Source organism: Molothrus aeneus, chromosome 5 (assembly GCF_037042795.1).
Source record: "Molothrus aeneus isolate 106 chromosome 5, BPBGC_Maene_1.0, whole genome shotgun sequence".
Taxonomy (NCBI): domain Eukaryota; kingdom Metazoa; phylum Chordata; class Aves; order Passeriformes; family Icteridae; genus Molothrus; species Molothrus aeneus.
Genome location: NC_089650.1, coordinates 32,942,949 through 32,961,154, shown reverse-complemented (window position 1 = coordinate 32,961,154; position 18,206 = coordinate 32,942,949). Strand labels below are relative to the sequence as shown.

Below are 18,206 nucleotides of genomic sequence, written 5' to 3'. Positions count from 1 at the left end.
TGACTGTAAGGAAAGGGCTAATGACATTCGCAGTGCATGCCTTAAGCAAGTGCTCGGTGACGGAACTGGTTGAAGAAAACTTCCTTGATGCCTGTGCACAAACCGCAGAGATTAACCGACTTTCGGCGCCGGCCCTGCGGGGGCAGGACCGACACCGATGCTTTTTCCCGGCGGCGTTCCATTGCGGCGTGTTGTACAGAGAGTGAGTAGCAGCACAAGCACAGGCAGCGAGCTCTCCAAAGGACACTGGACTTTGGGGGTTCGCCCCGTTCGGCCCCGCAGCAGCCGCGGCCCACGCCCCGGCACCCCCGGCGGGCGCAGCGGCCGCGCTGAGGGCCAGGCCACGCCCAGCCGCCCTCAGGCTGACGAGGGGCTCTATAAATACAGGCAACCGGGCACTGAGCCCGCCGGATTTCAGCACCACCAGCTCGGGACGTCTAGGGATGCTCCTAGATCCACCGTGGTGACTTTCTGCTTGCACCATCTCTCTTCTTCTCCCTTCTCAATGACAGGCAGATTTTCTACTTGTGCGCTGGCTTTACTACTCTTTTGTTATTCCTCTGATTCTTATGATCCATCGACATTGCCTGATCCTCGGGATCCAGAGTTTATTAAGCAATGTGTGCAAACCCACAACACGTTGCGGTCCAGAGTGGATCCACCAGCCAGCAACATGCTCTGGATGGTAAGGGAATCTTCATGACTTACGTACAAATTTGTAGCATTGTGATGCTGTTTATGATTCTCAAAGATTGCTTTTGTGATCAAATGCAAAAAATCAGAAAACAACCCCACAAAAACCTGGGGTCATAAGACTGACCGCTTTTCAAAGCAGAGAAGAAGGCTGTAATTATCGGGTGGGATATGTGCAGTTTAGGTGTGACTGAAATTCCTCACCCGCAGCCGAAGATGCCCGCCCTCAGCCCAGCGGTGTTGCTGGGCTGTGTTGTGTGAGGAGCCTCTGGTTGCGAGGCGCCACACGCAGCTCGGCAGCCGGGGGTGCGGGGTTTGTGCACCTCTAAGCACAACTTTCCTGCTCCAGTCGGCGAGGGCAGATCCTGTTGCCAAACAGCGCCGGAGAGCTTTCTCTGGGCATTCCCTGCAGGGCTCTCACGGACTGAGCCAGCAGGGCGGCAGCTCCGAGGGGCTGGGCCTGCAGGGAAAGCCAGAAAGCACCAAGTTCATTTTCCGTGTCTGGTTGTCAGACACTAAAAGGTAAGTGCCCCACTTAGGAGGGGTAACCGCACAGTAATAAAACTTGAATTGCAAACATGACAGGAAACTTACTTAGTTTCGCTTCTAGATGCATTTTTTAGATCAGCTCTCCTCAGCTGTGCATTCTGGCCTTCAGAACATGTTCCTTCGACTCTGTATTTTCTACATTGCTTTACTGGCCCTAAGCAAACAAAATATTGTTAGGATGTGTTAAAAGTGCAGTGTTTGTATTTTTAAATTGTGCTTAATTTCTTCTTTTGAAAAAGTAAAGAACTGAAATCTGAAAAAAAAAAAGGAAGCATAAGAAACAGACAAATAAATTGCATCTAAACCAGGAACTGAATCATGGCAAGTTTCTTTCAAAATACTGCAAAATCCCTAGTCTTAAATATGACCTCTTCCAGGAACTATTTAATGTGGAGGTAGCAGTGCAATACATGATAAAATCTATTACAAGACTAAAAGCATTAGAACTGAAAACAGTATTTTGAGTGGCCCTTTGCACTTAAAAAAGGCAGAAAATAAGATGGTGCTTTTATTTCACAAGGAGCTTCTTTTTTGCTGGAAGTAAATGTCCACCTAGATATGTCAAAATTAAGATTGAATTCAGGACATTCTCATATTTTGGAAAAGTAGTTTTTAAAACAAAATGCAAAATAGAAACTCCTTTAATTGCAAGTAACAAAGCTCAACCATTGGTATTTGTAATACATGTATTATAAAATGAGAATGTTGATCTAAAATTTTTTTCCCTGACAAATGTGAGCCCTTTCTCATCCACCCAAAGCACTACTTAGTTCTGTTCTAAGGCTCCTCAAAAACAGCAGTCTCACCAGTTTCATCAGGGCTTTGTAACAGTCTCCTTTGAATTAGTGCTGCCTTACATCACTTTTCACATATTATGCATTAAATTTTTCCTCCTTAAGTCAGCAAGCAACTTGTTATAAAATGAAAACTGAGAAGCAGTTAATGAGGGGGGGAAAAAGTAAGTATTTTTTCCTTAAACAGCAGTGATATCTATATGCAAATCTCCCTGTCCTGTGCATTTTCTCCGCATGCGATTCAGTTCAGTCTTTCTGTTTAAGTGCAGTATTATAAGCAAATATGGAGTGTAACTGCAGTTAAACTAAAAATAATTGTGAACATTTCTGTACACTGCTTTTCATCTGTCAGCCAGATTAAGTATTCACACAAAATGGAAAGTATATTTAAACTTACTATGCAACTTTGAACTTAGTATTATTCATACCTTTATCAAAGTTTAAACCTATTACTACTATAGGATGAGGGGAGGAGGTGCATGGACTCTTAAAAAGCAGAATGTGAAAAAAAAAGACCATGAAATGCAAAGGTGCATCCCCCTGTCGTACTTCTTTCATAATGATCATCTCAGAGCCTTGACAAGATGTGAAATGAAAGCTTCGGTCTTAACTGTCAGGGTTATCTTCTAGGACTGGAAGACAAGTTCTGTACAATGCCAGATTTTATCCATTGTCCTGAAAAAGTATCTAAGGAAATACCAACTGCTTACTTGAAATAAGACTCCCTGCCCCAAATTTCATACTCGATGGACTGAGTTCCTATCTACATTATTTATGTCCTGGTTTTGTGGGTGTATTTGGTTTGCACAAACAGGTTTTGAAAGCAGAGGGGTCATACTGGGATGGCTTCTCTGAGAAGCTGCCAGAAGCTTCCTGAATGTCCCACAGAGCCATTTCCCTGCTGCGGGCCAAGGCCAAATCCTTCAGCGACAGTGGCAGTGCCTCTAGGATATTTCATTCAAGAAGGGGAAAGGCTGTGCACAAGCAATTGCAGCCAGAGAAGACTAAGAACATGTGAGAGGAGCAACTCTGCAGACACCAAGGTCTGGGCAGAGGGCAGGAGGTGCCCCAGGCACTGGAGCAGAGATTCCCCTGAAGCCTGTGGTGCAGCCCATGGTAAGGCAGGATGGGACCCTGCAGTCCATGGAGGTCCATGGAGGAACAGAGATCCACCTGCAGCCTGTGGAGGACCCACACTGGGGCAGGTGGAGGCCTGGAGGGGGCTGTGACCCTGTGGGAAGCCTGTGCTGGAGCAGGGTCCTGGCAGGAGCTGTGGCCCCATGGAGAGAGGAGCCCGCACTGAGAAGGTTTGCTGGCAGGACTGGTGACCCCATGGAGAAGCCACTGTGGAGCAGTGTGCTCCTGAAGAACTGCACCCTGAGGGAGGGACCATGCTGGAGCAGAAGAGCTGAAACCCTGGGAAGGACTTACATTTGGAAAGTTTGTGGAGACTGTCTCCTGTTGGAGGGACCCCACACAGGAGCTGGAGAAGAGTGTGAGGAGTCCATCCCTGAGGAGGAGGGAGCAGGAAGGAGTGTTTGATGAAGAGAGCATAACCCCCAATTCATGTTCCCTTGTGCTGCTGGGAGGGAGGAGGAGGAAGTGGAAAATCATGGAGATTATCTTAGTGAAGTTATGTCCTGGAAGAAAGAAGAGGTGCGGGGAAGGTGTTTAAAATTGTAATAAATACAATTAATTTCCCCAAGCTGAATATGTTTTGCCCATGACAGTAACTGATGGATGATCTCTCTCTGTCTTATCTCAATCCAGGGGCCTTTGTTTGCATTTTCTCCCCCCTCCCCAGCTGAGGAGGGCAGTGATAGAGTGGCCTTGGTGGGCACCTGGCCAGCGTCCACCCTACCACATTGGGAAAATACACCCTCCACAAACATTAGGCAAAGGAAGAAATGGAAGACATAGGTTAAAATTTTTTTTAAATCTCCATAGATGGATTTTGGCATGATCTTGTGGTTTTTAATTACTAATTGGTAGTGTAAACAATACACATTGTTTCAGACTTAGCTATGGTACAAAAAAAGTTACTTAGGTAAAACATGGACATAAAATCCAACAACCTACCTTTGTTAGATTTTACCAAAAATCTACAAAAAGGTAGATTGTAAAATGCACCTTTTCCTTCATCATTTCTGATCCATTCAAAACAATTTCCTTAGGATTTTCATCATTTGCAGAAGCAAGTAAGCTATTTTAATTAATTCAGAAGAGGAAAAATAAAAAGTTTATTTAAAAAAAACTTCAGTACAAACTAGTTCAGTGCTGGATAACTTCATTTACATAACACAAAGTATAACTAGGACCACAAGCATACATCTGTGGTACTGTATCTACCAGGAGGTACAATGTTGTAATTACTCAAGGTGTGGGCACAAGAAAACCCAGCAAGAGCAGACACCACCTCCAGTGCAAACAAAAGGCATTTACATAACTCAGTTGCTTAAATAGCCACTTTCTCTAAAACTGAATAGCAAGTGAATGAGTCATTCTACAAATATGAATTCAGCACTCGGGTTTCAAGCCACCAAACAATGATGCTCACCAAAGGGTTGAGTTTAAACTGTCCCCAAAATCACAGTGTGCTTGTGAACTGACCTGCCAGCCATGGCCTTAAGCAAAAATGAGGCTACACAAGACTTTTGCATTATTGATATGGTAGGCATAAGCCTCATTTTCCAGTTTCCATGTAAATTCATTTAATTTACATTAATGTTCTGTCATGGCCAGCACAGCCTTGAAATGCTCACTGTGCCACAAACACTGTATTTGGCTGATGTACAGCTCTTGGTGTCCAACAGGCCAGTCAGCCAAGATCATTCACCACTCCAAAGAAATTTCTTCAAGCTTAATCAGCAATTTAAGTTCAAATCAGAAACAAACCTACAAGCTGATTTACCATGTAGCTCTGTAAGTCTCCACAGAAGTAAAAAATGAATGAACCAAAAGCATCTACACAATTGAGATACAGCTTTTCCTGAGAGCTGCTCTGAATTACTGCACTGCCAGTATAACAAAGTGATTTTTAATTGTTTATTTTGTGATTTTGTGATTTTAATTCTTTATTTTGCAGAGTTGGGATCCAGATTTAGCAAAGACTGCAAAAGCTTGGGCAAAGAAATGCTTATTTAAACATAATATACACCTCAAAGAGCGAGGGAAAGTTCACCCCAGATTTGCTACTGCTGGGGAAAACATCTGGACTGGCTCGGCTTCTGTCTTTACCGTGAAAGCAGCCCTCGCCTCTTGGTACGCCGAGGTCGAATCCTACGATTACGACACCAATAAGTGCACTAGAGTATGTGGCCACTATACACAGGTAGGCATTGCATTTCTCCATCTAAACCATGAACCAGCTTTGCCATTTTGATACAAAACCTCCACATTTCTGTTGAAGATTCAGTGAATCTTTCCAGGTTCTGTAGTCTTACTATATGTCTGTGTGCACAAGATGTTCTTATGTTTCAAATTATGGGAGGAAAAGAGTTGCTGCGTTATTACTTTAAATGTGGCAGTTTGTGGGGTTTTTTTGGAAGAAAACAGTGCAGCTATCAAGCAGTCAGATTAGCCAAGCAGTGGCTGAAAAACAGACAACAGCAGTGGCTGTGAGCTGCAGTGCATGCATGGAATGAGGTCTCAGCTCTGTCAGGCAGACTTCAAATGCCAATGGCTGGAGAAGTAACATAATGAAAAGAGATGTCTGCAGTTCTGCAAACATCATGTGCACACTTTGTCCAACTGCTGTTCCCAAAGGAAGCAGGCAAAGGGAGCAAAAGGACTGCAGCTGCCATGCAACCCTGCAGTCACTACCCACAGCTATAGGAAAGCTTGCAACAGCAACTCTAGGCTTAAATTTTGACCTGAGGCTATTTAATATTTTTTGCTGAGATACACATGTGCTTTTAGGACTTGAGTAGATGAGGTGAATGAGGTGGGCTTTCTGAACTTGTGTGCAGAGAAGATACTTGGATGCAGGAGATGTGAGAGGTGACTGTACTGCTCTTTGAGCTTGCTCTCAAGAACATTGCAGGAGTCAGCACCTGGAAACGGCACAGCACACCTTACCTGGCACTAAAGCACAGTGCTGTTGACCATGGTGTTTGTAGAGGAGTGGCCCGTGCAATTTCATGGGCGTAGAAGAAAAAAATAAGATTATTCTCACTTGGAGTTAGCAGTGATAGCAATTGTAGCTAGAAGATATATATCTGACTGCCTCAGGAGGTATCCTTGGGTTTTTCCTGTCAGGGAACTCATCATTCCTCTTCTTCCCAACTGTGGAGAAGAGAATTTTCCCTGGGCACAATTACTGCAGTTACCACAAATCATTGCTCAGTCAGTGGCCTCCTGGGATAGGGAAGGTCCTTTTATTCAGTCCTTCACAGTCCTCAGGAAAGTTATTTACAGCTGGTGCCAGGAGCAACCTCTGCTCTGCCACTGCACTAAGAAAACCCTCAGGAGCCTGAGGATTGTCCCATCTTCCCAGAGCTGGTACCAAACAACTATAAACAGAAAGGCCCAGTCCTCCCCTTTAAGTCAGTGGAAGCACAAATGTATTTATGTTCTAAGTTACCAGGATCCTTCCATATTGCTCATGTAGTCAGTCATTGCTGGTGTTTTATCACCCTCAAGTACTGCTGTGCCCTTGTCTCCCCTCTGCTGCGGTCATGGGACTTAATTCTCAGGACTGCAGCATTTGGCTGCACTCTGATAGGATGCTGGGTTCCACAGAAAAGCTTCTGGTAGAGAGAGGATCAGTAAGTGAAGTAATGGCCTTGCCCCTAGATTATCTTAGTCACTGCCATGATGTTAAAAGGCAGGAGTGCAGCCTAAACACAATCCTCCTCCCAAAGCACCAGTGCCTTCTGAAAATTTGCTTTATGTCCCTACAGGATTTAGTGAAGGGGCAGCCAGCCCTCATAAGAGCTGTAGCAGATCATGAAGCCTTTTCTGCACAGGTGTGAACTCAGCTCCTACCAGCAAGAAAGATAGAATGCTAATGGATTAGGTTGAAACAAAGGAGGTGAACTTCACCTTTCTCCTTTGCAAGAAAGGAAAACAACCTGTTACAGCCAGTTGTGTCTTCTTTCTGCACAGTTTTAACAAATATATGGTGAATTGGGTAAAATAATCAGTCTTTTTTCAGAACAAACTATGATTTATGAGATCCATTATTGTCCTCCTCATCCCATTTGTATGTGATAGAACAAGGGAGAGCATGTCTTCTTCTAACTCTTCAGGTGCTGAATCAAAGCCTTGTCACCAGTGTATCCATCTGTCTTTGCAGGTAGTTTGGGCTACAAGCTACAAGGTTGGTTGTGCTGTGCACTACTGTCCCACGGTGCAATACATCTCCATACGCAACGCAGCACACTTCGTCTGCAACTATGGGCCGCCGTAAGGTTTTTTGTTATGAATATTTCACAGGTCCTACCCCTTCCCTTCCACAACATGCAAATTTATTAGATCAGTCCATTTAGTCCTTTTTTTTTGTGGGAGGAAATAGTCTCCAAAATAGAGAAGAGGTACACCTTTGTCCAACCAGCTGTTTTTTATTTGCTAGATGAGGGCTGTATATTGGAGACAAAAAGTAGCTGGACTGGAAGAAAGGATTAAATATAAGATGTTGACATGAAAATACTGAAATGATCATCTGAAAGTTAATCCCTTGCTCCTAAATGCCAAGATGGCCCCAGACAGTTGCCAAGTCTGAAGATATTCCCACACGTGCCTGAGGAATTAAGCCCTAAGTCAATGGCTTGGATAAACAGTGAATTGTGCAGTGCTGGCAGCCTGCAGTTTTAGCAGCTGAGGGCTGCTTAGGAGGCTGAGGCTGCTCAAGACAAAATTTGATCCAGAGGTCCTTCATGTGCATAGTTAGTAGGATATCCAGCTAGGATGGATATATTATTCTCTTCTCCAGCTAATTAATACCACCTCAGTATAAATGCAGCTTTAAAAGCCTTTGGCCAAGCCATGTTGGGCCAAAGCCAGGCAGCCCTTGAGCTCAAGTAAGTTTGGCATTCCTTTTGCCCACGTCTCATCCTTGGAAGAATATGTACCCCTGACTAAATATCTTGAAATGACACAGCTGCTGCTCTCCCCAGAAGCCCCACACCCAAATGTGCAGAGGGCCAAAATCCCACTGGATTTCTTGCCCTGTGTTGGCATGGGGAAGAGGAGTAGTCCCTTCACCAGCACCCAGCAAAGCAGACAGGGCGCTCTCTGGAGAGGCAAGGTGCTCTAGAGAGGGCTTTAAAGCTGGGCCCTTCCCTGCTGGGTGAGGACACCACAAATGGTCAGTTGCATGCTGACAAGTGGAGGAATGTCACATCCAGCTGTTGATTTTGAGAAGCAGCAGTTTCATTGCTTTGTTTCAGCTCTGCCAAGGGCCCAGGCAAGATTCACACACAGTTTCCTCAAGTGAATGTACTCTTCAGCTTAGACCAAGCAATGAAAGCCTTGCCTTGCTGAAAGTAATGAGGTTTTACCATGAAGTTTCATCTCACTGCTGAGATTTCATGCTTACAAAATCCCTCTCTGTGTTCATGGGCAGTTTGAGGCATGCTGTAAGTCTTGCTTTGGCCATACTTTGAGCAAAGCACTGAAGCTGTGTTTGGTGCAGTATCAGCCTGAGCAGAGGTAGTTGGTCCCACTCACACCACTGGCAGAGGGAGGTAGCAGGAGAGAGTCCTACATCACTCCCAAAATATTAAACAACAAATGGATGAAATCACCACCTATGATTCTCCAACACCAGAGCATTCCTCTTCAAGGCTGAATACACACATACATACACACACAGTAACTGAACCTGCTCTTGCTTCCATAGCCAGAGCCAGCTGTGAGGTTCCAGAGTCTCCATGCACAAATTACCCAACTCTGAGAGTGCTTTAATTCCAATGCTGCTGTCTCCAAATTTCTAAACAGGGTGTCCCATTACACCTAATCTCTTCTGTTTCTCTGCATGTCTTGGGCACAGGGCACTCAGATGGAACTCTTGAAAAAAAACCCCATCATTCTATCAACACAAGTGAAGCAGAAGTCAGGTTAAAACCTAATTAGCAGTAGTTATTACCATCTTCCCAAGGGCTGTTTGAGAGCCATGGTGTTTTCCTTTGCAGAGGGAATTACCCAGTGCGCCCATACAAGACGGGAACAGCGTGCAGCGAGTGCGGTGGTGAGAAGTGTACCATGACAATGTGTCGTAAGTAGAAGACAACCAGATATCCTCCCCAAGCATGTGTAGAAAGGGAAAGAGCACACAAAAGATAGTGGCAGGAGGCAGGCACAGCACTCTCCTGTTCCTAAATATAGGCTGAAAACCTGCAGTCAGAAGCCAAGTGGGTAGTAGTACATAAAGAGAGGGGATGAGGGCAGAAGGAGCCTGTTTTCTGCCCTGGGGAGTGATGGGAGGGGTCTGCTCTTCAGGTGCTGGAGGGTGTGTTACAGGAGATATGGTGGCTGCAGTTTAAAGTTGTCACCCCTGCCAGAAATAACTACTTGCAGAAACAGAAAGCAGAGAATGGGATACCTGTCCTGGGGCTCCAGGTTATCCACACCTGATGTGTGAGCTGTGGCTTGAGCTGGTGCAGGTCCAAGCAAGCTTTGCCCCTGCCATGCCACTGCGGGTGGGGAGAGCAGCCATGGCACTGCCAAAGCTGCTCACTCCACTGACCATCAGCCAGGCCATCTGCTTTGCCCTAAGCACTGGGAGAGACAAGGCTGACATGCAGGATCATTCACGGAGATGCAGCGCTCAACTCAAATCTGACAGCCTTCCTGATATGCCTGCACTTGGCTTTTTAATGGCTGCATGGAGTCAGGAGGGAAGGAGAACTGAAATTTCCATAAAGACAAGGCACTGTGCTGTGGCCATTGGCCTGTGGGGAGCTGAGGATATGGTCACACTTTTCCCCAGCACTCAACTATTGGTGAACTAAAAGGAGTGGGAAGATGCTGTTAGAACATCAGCACCTAGGGAATTTAAGGGAGTCCTGGATTCACAGAGCTGTTTAATGTTAATTGCAGGCTCTCAAAACACAGGCCACAGGGCAAAAATCAGTGATCTTGGGAAGCACACCCGGGGGGGGGGGGCAGGGAGGGGGGGGAGTCCTTTCTCCACCAGCCACTGGTGATAGAAGTCAAAAAAGTGTGATGAACCACTCCTCACCAGAGTCCTGAGAGTCACTGCAGGACTCTCCCAGAGTCAGCAGGTCTTTGCTTTTTCCTGTGAAGAAACACATCAGCTGTATTTGTAAGCCCATTGTGATGCTCACATTTTCATTCCCTTTTGGTTAGAGACAAATTGTTTCTAAATTATAAGTGTGCTTCTGTTTACTTCTTTTCTCTCTCCAGAAAATGAAGAGCGTGACAAAGTCATTGGTAAGTACCACTGGAATTACTGCTTCCTTTTGTTGCCCTTGTTGCAGTTATACTTGAAAACAAGTGAATTGTTTTGTTTACAGAGGATTCCAAGTGGCAACCAGACTGGGACAGGCCTGCATGTGATGAGTTCTGCATCTCCGTTATTGCTTTAAGATTAATACTCCTTATACTGATATTTGTGGCCTCCTGGCTCTTACCAAAATATTGGTCTCTAATACCTGCCAGTGGGTAGCACACATGTAGAAGACCACAAGAGCACCTGGCTCAACTCATCTCTTCCATTCACATAAGTTACAGGCAGCACAAACATTGGTAGAGACATTGTTTGCAATGTGATTTACAAGTACAGAAATAACATCTTCATTGCAGGTCGTAGTTACAAGCACTGATAAGCAGCTTTCTCATTGCTCAGAACCAGTTAAAAGTTAAAATAGATTTAGATGTTAAAATTGTTTTAAAAGTTAAAAAGTTAAAATATTATTAAAGTGGAGGAGCGTGCACGTGATCTAGTGGGCATGATGGCACATAGTCCAGGCAGCACACTAAGGTGCAGGCAGCTGCCCAACACACTTTAGGAAGGGCTGGAGAGTGTCCAGCCCTGGAGCCAGGCCCCAGGACACAGCCAAGGCACAGGCAGAGTATGCACCTGTCTCATTCCTTTTGCACTCTTATCTTGGGCACTCCGACAGCAAGATGCAGAGTGGCCCGTATAATTTAAATTTTTTTAAGGAATTTTTGGATCCCTGTGAACTCTGGCATTTGCATCCTGCAGCAGGCAGTGCACTTCCCAGTCTCACAGAGCACTTGTCATTGGTACTTTGCTTTTCTCAGAAATTGTTTTTAAACTCATGGCATCTGTGCCTAAACAGTTTCACCTGTGTTTACATAGTTATGTATCACTGCAATCTTTCCTGTTGTGGTTTATTTATTTTTTTGAGTATAGGGGTCTCACTGCTGTTTCAAACAATAAATTGTTCTTTCCTTCTTCCTGTGTATGGCAGTCATGAATTTGCAACATGACCTAAAGCTTAACTGCTGGTGCACAAAATAAACCTAGATTCAGCTCCAACTTGCACAACACTAGAAAAAATACTGGGAAACATAGAACTCCAAATAAAATCACACTGTGCCCATAGTTACAAGTTTGGTTCAACAACTGCCAAAGAACAAATCTCCTGGAACCTCCACATCTGGAGCAGGCAGAAGGCTGCGGGGACAGCTGCTGCATTCAGCTCGGTATGTCCTCTACCAACCACAGTCACTCAGCTCAAGCAGAGTGTGGAAGCAGCAGAGCTGCACAAACTCACAGCTGGACCACAGCAATCCCTGTCTACACTTTTAGAAGCTTCTGCACCCTGTCCCTCTGCACACACTGCTGTGGGGGAAGCTGGGAAGTTCCCCTCACCCCTTCATTTCTGCAGTACTATCACCACAATACCTGTCACTGTTTCTGCATGCCCACTCCTGACCCTGACCTTACTACTGGCATGGATTTTAACTGAAAACACTGGAACTGGGACCCAACATTTCTCACATTACACTTCCAGATCATTATCTGCTAGTACTCTTATACTAGAATCATTTCAATATCACAACATTCCTTGAATAAATAATTTTTCAAAATGCAAATATGTCTGGGGACAAAATTACGAATTTCATGCTTGATATATCTTTATATATATATACACACATCTTTGGTGACTGCTAGAGCCTCCATAGCCAAGACAGCACACTCAGAGACACTCCTGTGTGAAACCCAGGTCTTAAGTTCCATGTACTGCAAAGTCCCAACTAAAAATCAGCTGGCAAGTGGCACATGGGCAGCAGGATGTAATGTGTGGGTACTCCTCCTGCACAGGGCTCCACAGCAGACCTTGCAGCACAGTCTCTGCCCCCCATGTGGGGTAGTGTCCTACTACTGGAAAGAGGAAGGCAGGAAAGAGAACCAGATACACTGCTGTGTCCGGGGAGCTTAAAATGAGCTCAGCAGGAGTTCTCTCCTGCTTAGTTTAATTAATGTGTGGTCTCCAGGAGAAGAAACAGAAGCAATGCAGAGACCTGAAAGTTCAAAATGTTAACAGTTTCATTTAACTATATACTTAAGCAGCTCTTAGGAAATCCTAAAACCTTCCTTCAAAAACCTGTGGGCATAGGGGTATTAAACCCCCAAACTTTACAATGTGGCATCTATCAAACAAAAAAAAGGATGTGTTTTCACCTACTAGTTTCAAATAAAAGGTCACTAAAAGGCATTGAGCTGCATCCTTCTAGGAGAACCATTTCCACTGCATGTGCAGTGACAAAAATTCCAAACCCTAGCAAAGGCACTCAGAATCATAACGTTAGTGTGGCTCTATCTCCCCCTCAATACATTTGTTTCTTTAATCTCAGACATATGAAATAAGCAACAGCTGCTCTGCTGGTGCACTTTATTTCATCACATTTCACAGTTTTGGGAAATTGAAAAACCTCTAAACTTCCTTTAAAATAGGGCAAGTGCCAAAAAAAAAAACCATAGGAACACATTTTTTAAAGATATTCTTGCAAGAAGGAACTAAACTAAGAATATATTTAAAAGTAAATATCACAACTTTTTGCTTTCCCTGCAGCACAATCCCTATGTAAAGACACTTGCTTTATACCATATTCTGTGTAAAAACCCATCAGGATAATGCTAATAAATGACAGTTTATCATTGTTTTCCTGGACAACACAATGAAGGTTGTGCAGTAGATTAACTAAGGTTTCAGAACATTGTATTAAAATAGTTTATTAACACTTAGACAAGACACACAAAAAAATCAGCTTTTACAAAAATAAAAGCATTATATAGTAATAAATCTTGCCTGCTTAGCAAAAAGTTATCACCACAACTTGAGGCTCCATATTGTCTGGCAGTCTTTTACAGAATTACCTTGAGCTTTCACCTTCCCAGAGTTATCTGGCCCAAATGTTTAACACTCCACATTAAACTCATCAATGTTTCTACTGGGAAACCTTCCCTTTAGACAGATGGATATGATCCAAATACATTCTCTTACTATATCAAACAACACAGCAGCACAGATTTTCTTTGCCAACCTCACCAAGCTTGTACAGCTGTTGTAGGTCCTCTAATTAAACTGTACTTAGGAAAAGAGAATGATCATTTACTTAGTCTTTTCTTGTCCATATTACACTGACAGCAAAAAATCTCCCATCTTCAGAGTGTAAAAATGTTCATTATCAGAGGAGACAAGTAAACATCTTGGGTGGTGAATTACTTCTTTTTCTTTTTTTTCTTTTCATCTGCTGCCATTTTTAACTTTACTTCTTCCTCAGGAAGCGCTCCTAATTTCTTCTTCTTTGCATTCTTTACCTTTTCTTTGATCGCTTCAATATCAATCTTTTTCTCAGTGGAGGCTACACAGTAAGAAATACAAAGATTGTTGTTTCTCCAGTTAAAAAGATAAAACATTTAAGAACATAAGCTCTTACTCTGCACATAGTGTGGTTTTACTTTAACCTTTAGAAAAAGTTGGAACTATTAAAAAAGGTTAGAACTATTTACCCTATCTTGTACAAAAGTTGTGATGTAAGTTTTGCAACTAAGTATTGCTTTCTGTTTACTTGAATGTATGGCAGCATCACTGCAAAAAATAGTGGCAGCATCACTGTAAAACTGAAAGGCAAAAACTGATGAAGCTCAAACAACCAATTGAGATTGACTCTTCAATGGAGAATTACCATTTTATAGGTATAAAATTATTGGCTAGATGATCTTTCTACTGTCCCTGGGCATGCATCTTACCACCAGGATTTTTTTTGCATGATCTTTTTTTTTCCTAGGCTGTATTTGCAAAATCACTCAGCTTAAAAATTGGCAACAGAAGATTTTACAACAGGAAAAAAATGGTTACCTTTCTTTGTTTTCACAGCTGGCTTTTCCTTTGGTGGGATAAAAGCTTTATTTCTTTCTTCTTGTCTTCTCTTGACTGCATCTGCTTGCTTTGCCTGAAGTTACCAATAAAAAGGTCAAGCAGCAACAGAGCAGGGCAAAAAAGGACAAAAAAAAAAAAATCAGATTCCAAGTCAGCAATCAAATGCTTTTTAACTGGACCCTGGATTAATACAACTTTACCTTTATCTCTTCCATTTGCTTGCGTTTCTTCTGTCTTTCTTTCAAGAAGTATTCACCACTTGCCAATTCTTTATCAATCTGTGTAAGACAAGTAGCAAGAAGCCTTAGTTAATTATGCATTATAAGCCAGACCTGTAGTATCAGGGAATCAGAACATGACAGAAAAGGCCTCCCCAACTCTTTTTACAAAGAACACAATTTCAGGTGTGCTATATTCCTGCATAACCAAATAAGGATTCAACTGACCTGGCTTTCTGGCTGTGGAGGTGGGAATGGTGTGTACTCCTTCTTAGTATTTTTCTTCTTGGGCTCCTTGCGTTTTTTCAAGTTCTTCCGCTTGAATTTAGGCAAAAATCTTTCCCAACTTTGTGTCCTCAGTTCAGGATCTTTTGCTAATTCCCTTTTGATCATCAAAGTCTTCAGTAGTTTCAGAACGTCACAAAGAAGTTATTAAAAAAAAGAGTATTACAGTAGAAGCCAGGAAATCCAAACTAGAAGTTTACTAGACTTTCTTAGAGGGAATATGCTACATTCAAACCTTGCACAACTCACTTCATTAAGAGCAGAGGGGCTTAAATATGAATAGCAGAACCAGAAAGATGTCTCAAAACAGGGACAGAATGCACAGGAGAAGGTGCTTCAGTTTAAATGAGCAAGTATCAAGCCAACAATCAAAGGAGAAAGTTTCCTTTGATTTTGCAGATACTGCCATTATGGTGTTACGGCAATGTATCCTAGTAAAATGAAGGATATCAAAGTCAGTGGTTTTTATAAAGCAGCACACTACAGAAATTCTCAAAATAGATTACCACACAGAAACATGCAACTTTTTAACATACAACCCTCTGGGAAGAAATAGCATTTTCTTGTAAACAAAGATGCACAGTGGACCATGCTAACCTTGATGTTATATATGGGATGTATATTCTTCATTGTGTCCAGAACAACTTTTCTAACCTGTATTGAGTACAAAAGAAGAAGAACAGAAAGCTCATCAAGCATTTCATATGCTAATCAATTAAAATATCAGCTATAACATACTGTGCTTCCTCTGCCACCCCGAAGTAGTAACATTTAAAATTACAGAAACATTAAGGATGGCGAAGATCTCCAAGATCATTGATTCCAGTCTTTAAAAAGCTAAAGCACAGGGTTAATTGGAAGGAACAGCAGTTCAAAAATGGCAATACTATTGTCATGCTTCTAATAGACTCCAGCAGGCCCCACAAATATTATTTTCATGTTACCATGGATCTTATGGTGTCGTGAGGAACTTGCTTTTGACAAGCATTCTTCTCCCACATAGTTATTAAAATATCTACAGATGCTTTTTCTTCCAAGACAGAAAGATCTTGGAGTCTAAACAAAATTCGGCAGCTAAGATGATAATACTGTGGACATTCATGCAAATGTAGCTTACGAACACACAGCTGAAAAGTCAGTGAGATACTGCCAATGTTGCCAGATTTTGTGTATCACCCACCCTCGAGCTGGGCACAGAAATTTGTTTGCTACACAAATGGCTCATCTACCTCATCTTACCTCTTTTAGCCCACTAAAGGGTCCAAGAGCTGAAACAGTGTTGCCTTGCACCATAATATAACAGTTTGTTAACAGTTCCAGGGCCTACACCAAAAATGAAAAGAAATTAGTGTAATATGAAGACCTGACACAAATTTGGGTCTCAGTATTGTGTGGTTACTACACCTCTAGGAAATACCTTCAGAGTAGATCCTTTTGGCCCAAGAAGCCGTGCTCTTCTTTTTATAAAAGTCTCTCTCTTCCTCACCAGAGAGCCTATCTTAATGATGTCACATGCAACGTCATCCTGAAGGATACGAACTGCCTAAAGAGATGCAGACAATGTCATCTGAATTCAAATGTATTACTCATACCAATCAAGAGAATACTTCAGTTTATTCTTCTCCCTTTGCTTTCATATATATTTACTTTAAATATACATTTTATTTTACTTGACTTGCTTGAAATTCCCACATTTTTAAAATGTAGTATTTTATAAGTATTATGACTGAATTTAAGTATAACATTGTGATAGAATTTAAGACAAAAGATAGGCATTATGATAGATAAAAACTTTCAGGATTTATTACAGACCTGCTCAAATGGAACGCTTCTTGCCAGAAGTTTTATTAAGTCTCTAGCCCTAATGATTGCATACGGATCAAAAGTCTTCTTAGTGGTAGTGACAGTCATGCTTCCCTCAATTAGATCCAGCGCTGCATTCACATACTGCAGAATTTGAAAAGATACACCAGATCATAATTCAGCTTTGGCAGTAAGCAGTTAACTAACAGAAGGTAGATCTATTTTCCGAAATTTCTTGAGAGACTTTTAGCTTAAGAAAATTCACACACACAAAACCAAGACTGAATATGTGTCCAAGGCCCAAAGCACCACCTCTCTCATCTCCCTGAATTCAAGCACAGCAAAGCTGTCAGTGCCTGGATGATGAGCTATTTGCTGCTGCAAATACTGTGCTGACAGCATTTACAAAGAACTGCAAGTCTGGATACACAACTCTTCACCAATTTTGATGACAAAAAATGACACTGCTAATTCAAAAGGCAAGCACAGTAGAAATTCACAAACATGGTATGAGAAAAGCAACTTGCACTGTTTTCATTAGCTTAATTAAGACCTGTATGTCCCAAAAGGTAAAGTTTAGTATCAAAATGGTGAAAAGTTCATACATGTTCCCCCAAGGCTTTCTGGACAAGTGGCCAGCACTCTTTCAAGTATGCTTCTCTATACTTCGGGAACAATGTTGCAAAACTGCTTTCTTCCAGTAGCCCTCTGGGATTATCCTCTCTTGTAAAGGCTGGCTCTTTCCATCCATCTGGCACAGTGAGAAGTTCAGATTCGTCAACTGCTATTAAAAAGAAAAAAAAAAAGCTATTGTTATAAGAAGATTGATTTAATACACTGTTAAGTGTGGTTTGCATCTCTTCTGACCTTAGAAATATTACTGCTTTAAACTCTTTGTATTAAAAAAAAACAAAAAAACCCAAAAAACAAACAAACAAAAAATAAAATCCGCAGCTGAGATATGCACTGTTGATCTGGTATATACAAGATGATTATTCAAGTATATTACACAGGAACAAGGCACAAAGTGAGGCGAGGAAGCCGAGAGCCCGAGAGCAGGCACACCACAACACGGCACGGCCGCTGCTGTCCCCAAGCACCCATCAGCCGCCTGTGCCCTCCGCAGCGCCCCACGGAGCCCCCCTCATTCCGCGGCCCTCCCAGCCAGCCTCCAGTCCGGCATCCCGCCCTCACCTGGCGCCGCTTTCTTCTTGTTCTTGTGCTTTTCTCTGCGCTTCGGGCCGGAGCCGGGCCCGCTCTCCTCGTCAGGCACGGCCGCCATGTCCGCACGCGCCGGAAGGGGCGGAGCCGGGCCGCGCGGAGCTTCCCCCGCGCTCTGTGGGACCGCCCGGCCGGAGCCTGCGCCCCAAAACGCGTGTGGAATTACTCGGGTACTGCGGTGCTCGTAACTACAGAAAAGGGGCTCCTGGAGAGACCTGGTTTTTCAGCTGAATAACGTACTGTTCAGTTGATTAATCCGGATAGTAAATAAGGAATTTAAGGTTTTCTGGGGGATGCTCTTCATCCTCTTCCCTGCCCCTTCCTGT

General features: G+C 43.1%; 2 protein-coding genes across 3 annotated transcripts; one reads left to right on the top strand and one right to left on the bottom strand.

Annotated features, from left to right (window-relative positions):
• The first annotated feature begins 142 nt into the window (after positions 1-142).
• LOC136556726 (glioma pathogenesis-related protein 1-like) lies at positions 143-11,418 on the top strand. Its single transcript, XM_066550094.1, has 6 exons — positions 143-685; positions 5,122-5,367; positions 7,333-7,442; positions 9,170-9,252; positions 10,404-10,430; positions 10,514-11,418. Exons 1-6 carry the CDS (start codon positions 158-160, stop codon positions 10,663-10,665), a joined length of 1,146 nt encoding a protein of 381 aa, XP_066406191.1. The 5' UTR covers positions 143-157; the 3' UTR covers positions 10,666-11,418.
• A 1,769-nt stretch (positions 11,419-13,187) lies between these two features.
• On the bottom strand, positions 13,188-17,959 carry KRR1 (KRR1 small subunit processome component homolog). 2 transcript variants are annotated; one of them, XM_066549826.1, is made up of 10 exons: positions 17,854-17,959; positions 17,265-17,443; positions 16,669-16,803; positions 16,274-16,399; positions 16,096-16,179; positions 15,454-15,510; positions 14,800-14,970; positions 14,554-14,631; positions 14,333-14,426; positions 13,188-13,835 (listed from the first exon to the last, which is right to left on the bottom strand). In XM_066549826.1, the coding sequence occupies exons 1-10, from the start codon at positions 17,939-17,941 to the stop codon at positions 13,693-13,695; spliced, it is 1,155 nt and encodes a 384-aa protein (XP_066405923.1). In that variant the 5' UTR covers positions 17,942-17,959; the 3' UTR covers positions 13,188-13,692. The 2 variants fall into 2 exon arrangements, with proteins under 2 accessions (XP_066405923.1, XP_066405924.1); XM_066549827.1 differs by having other exon boundaries at positions 17,265-17,440; positions 17,854-17,946.
• Between the last annotated feature and the right edge of the window lie 247 nt (positions 17,960-18,206).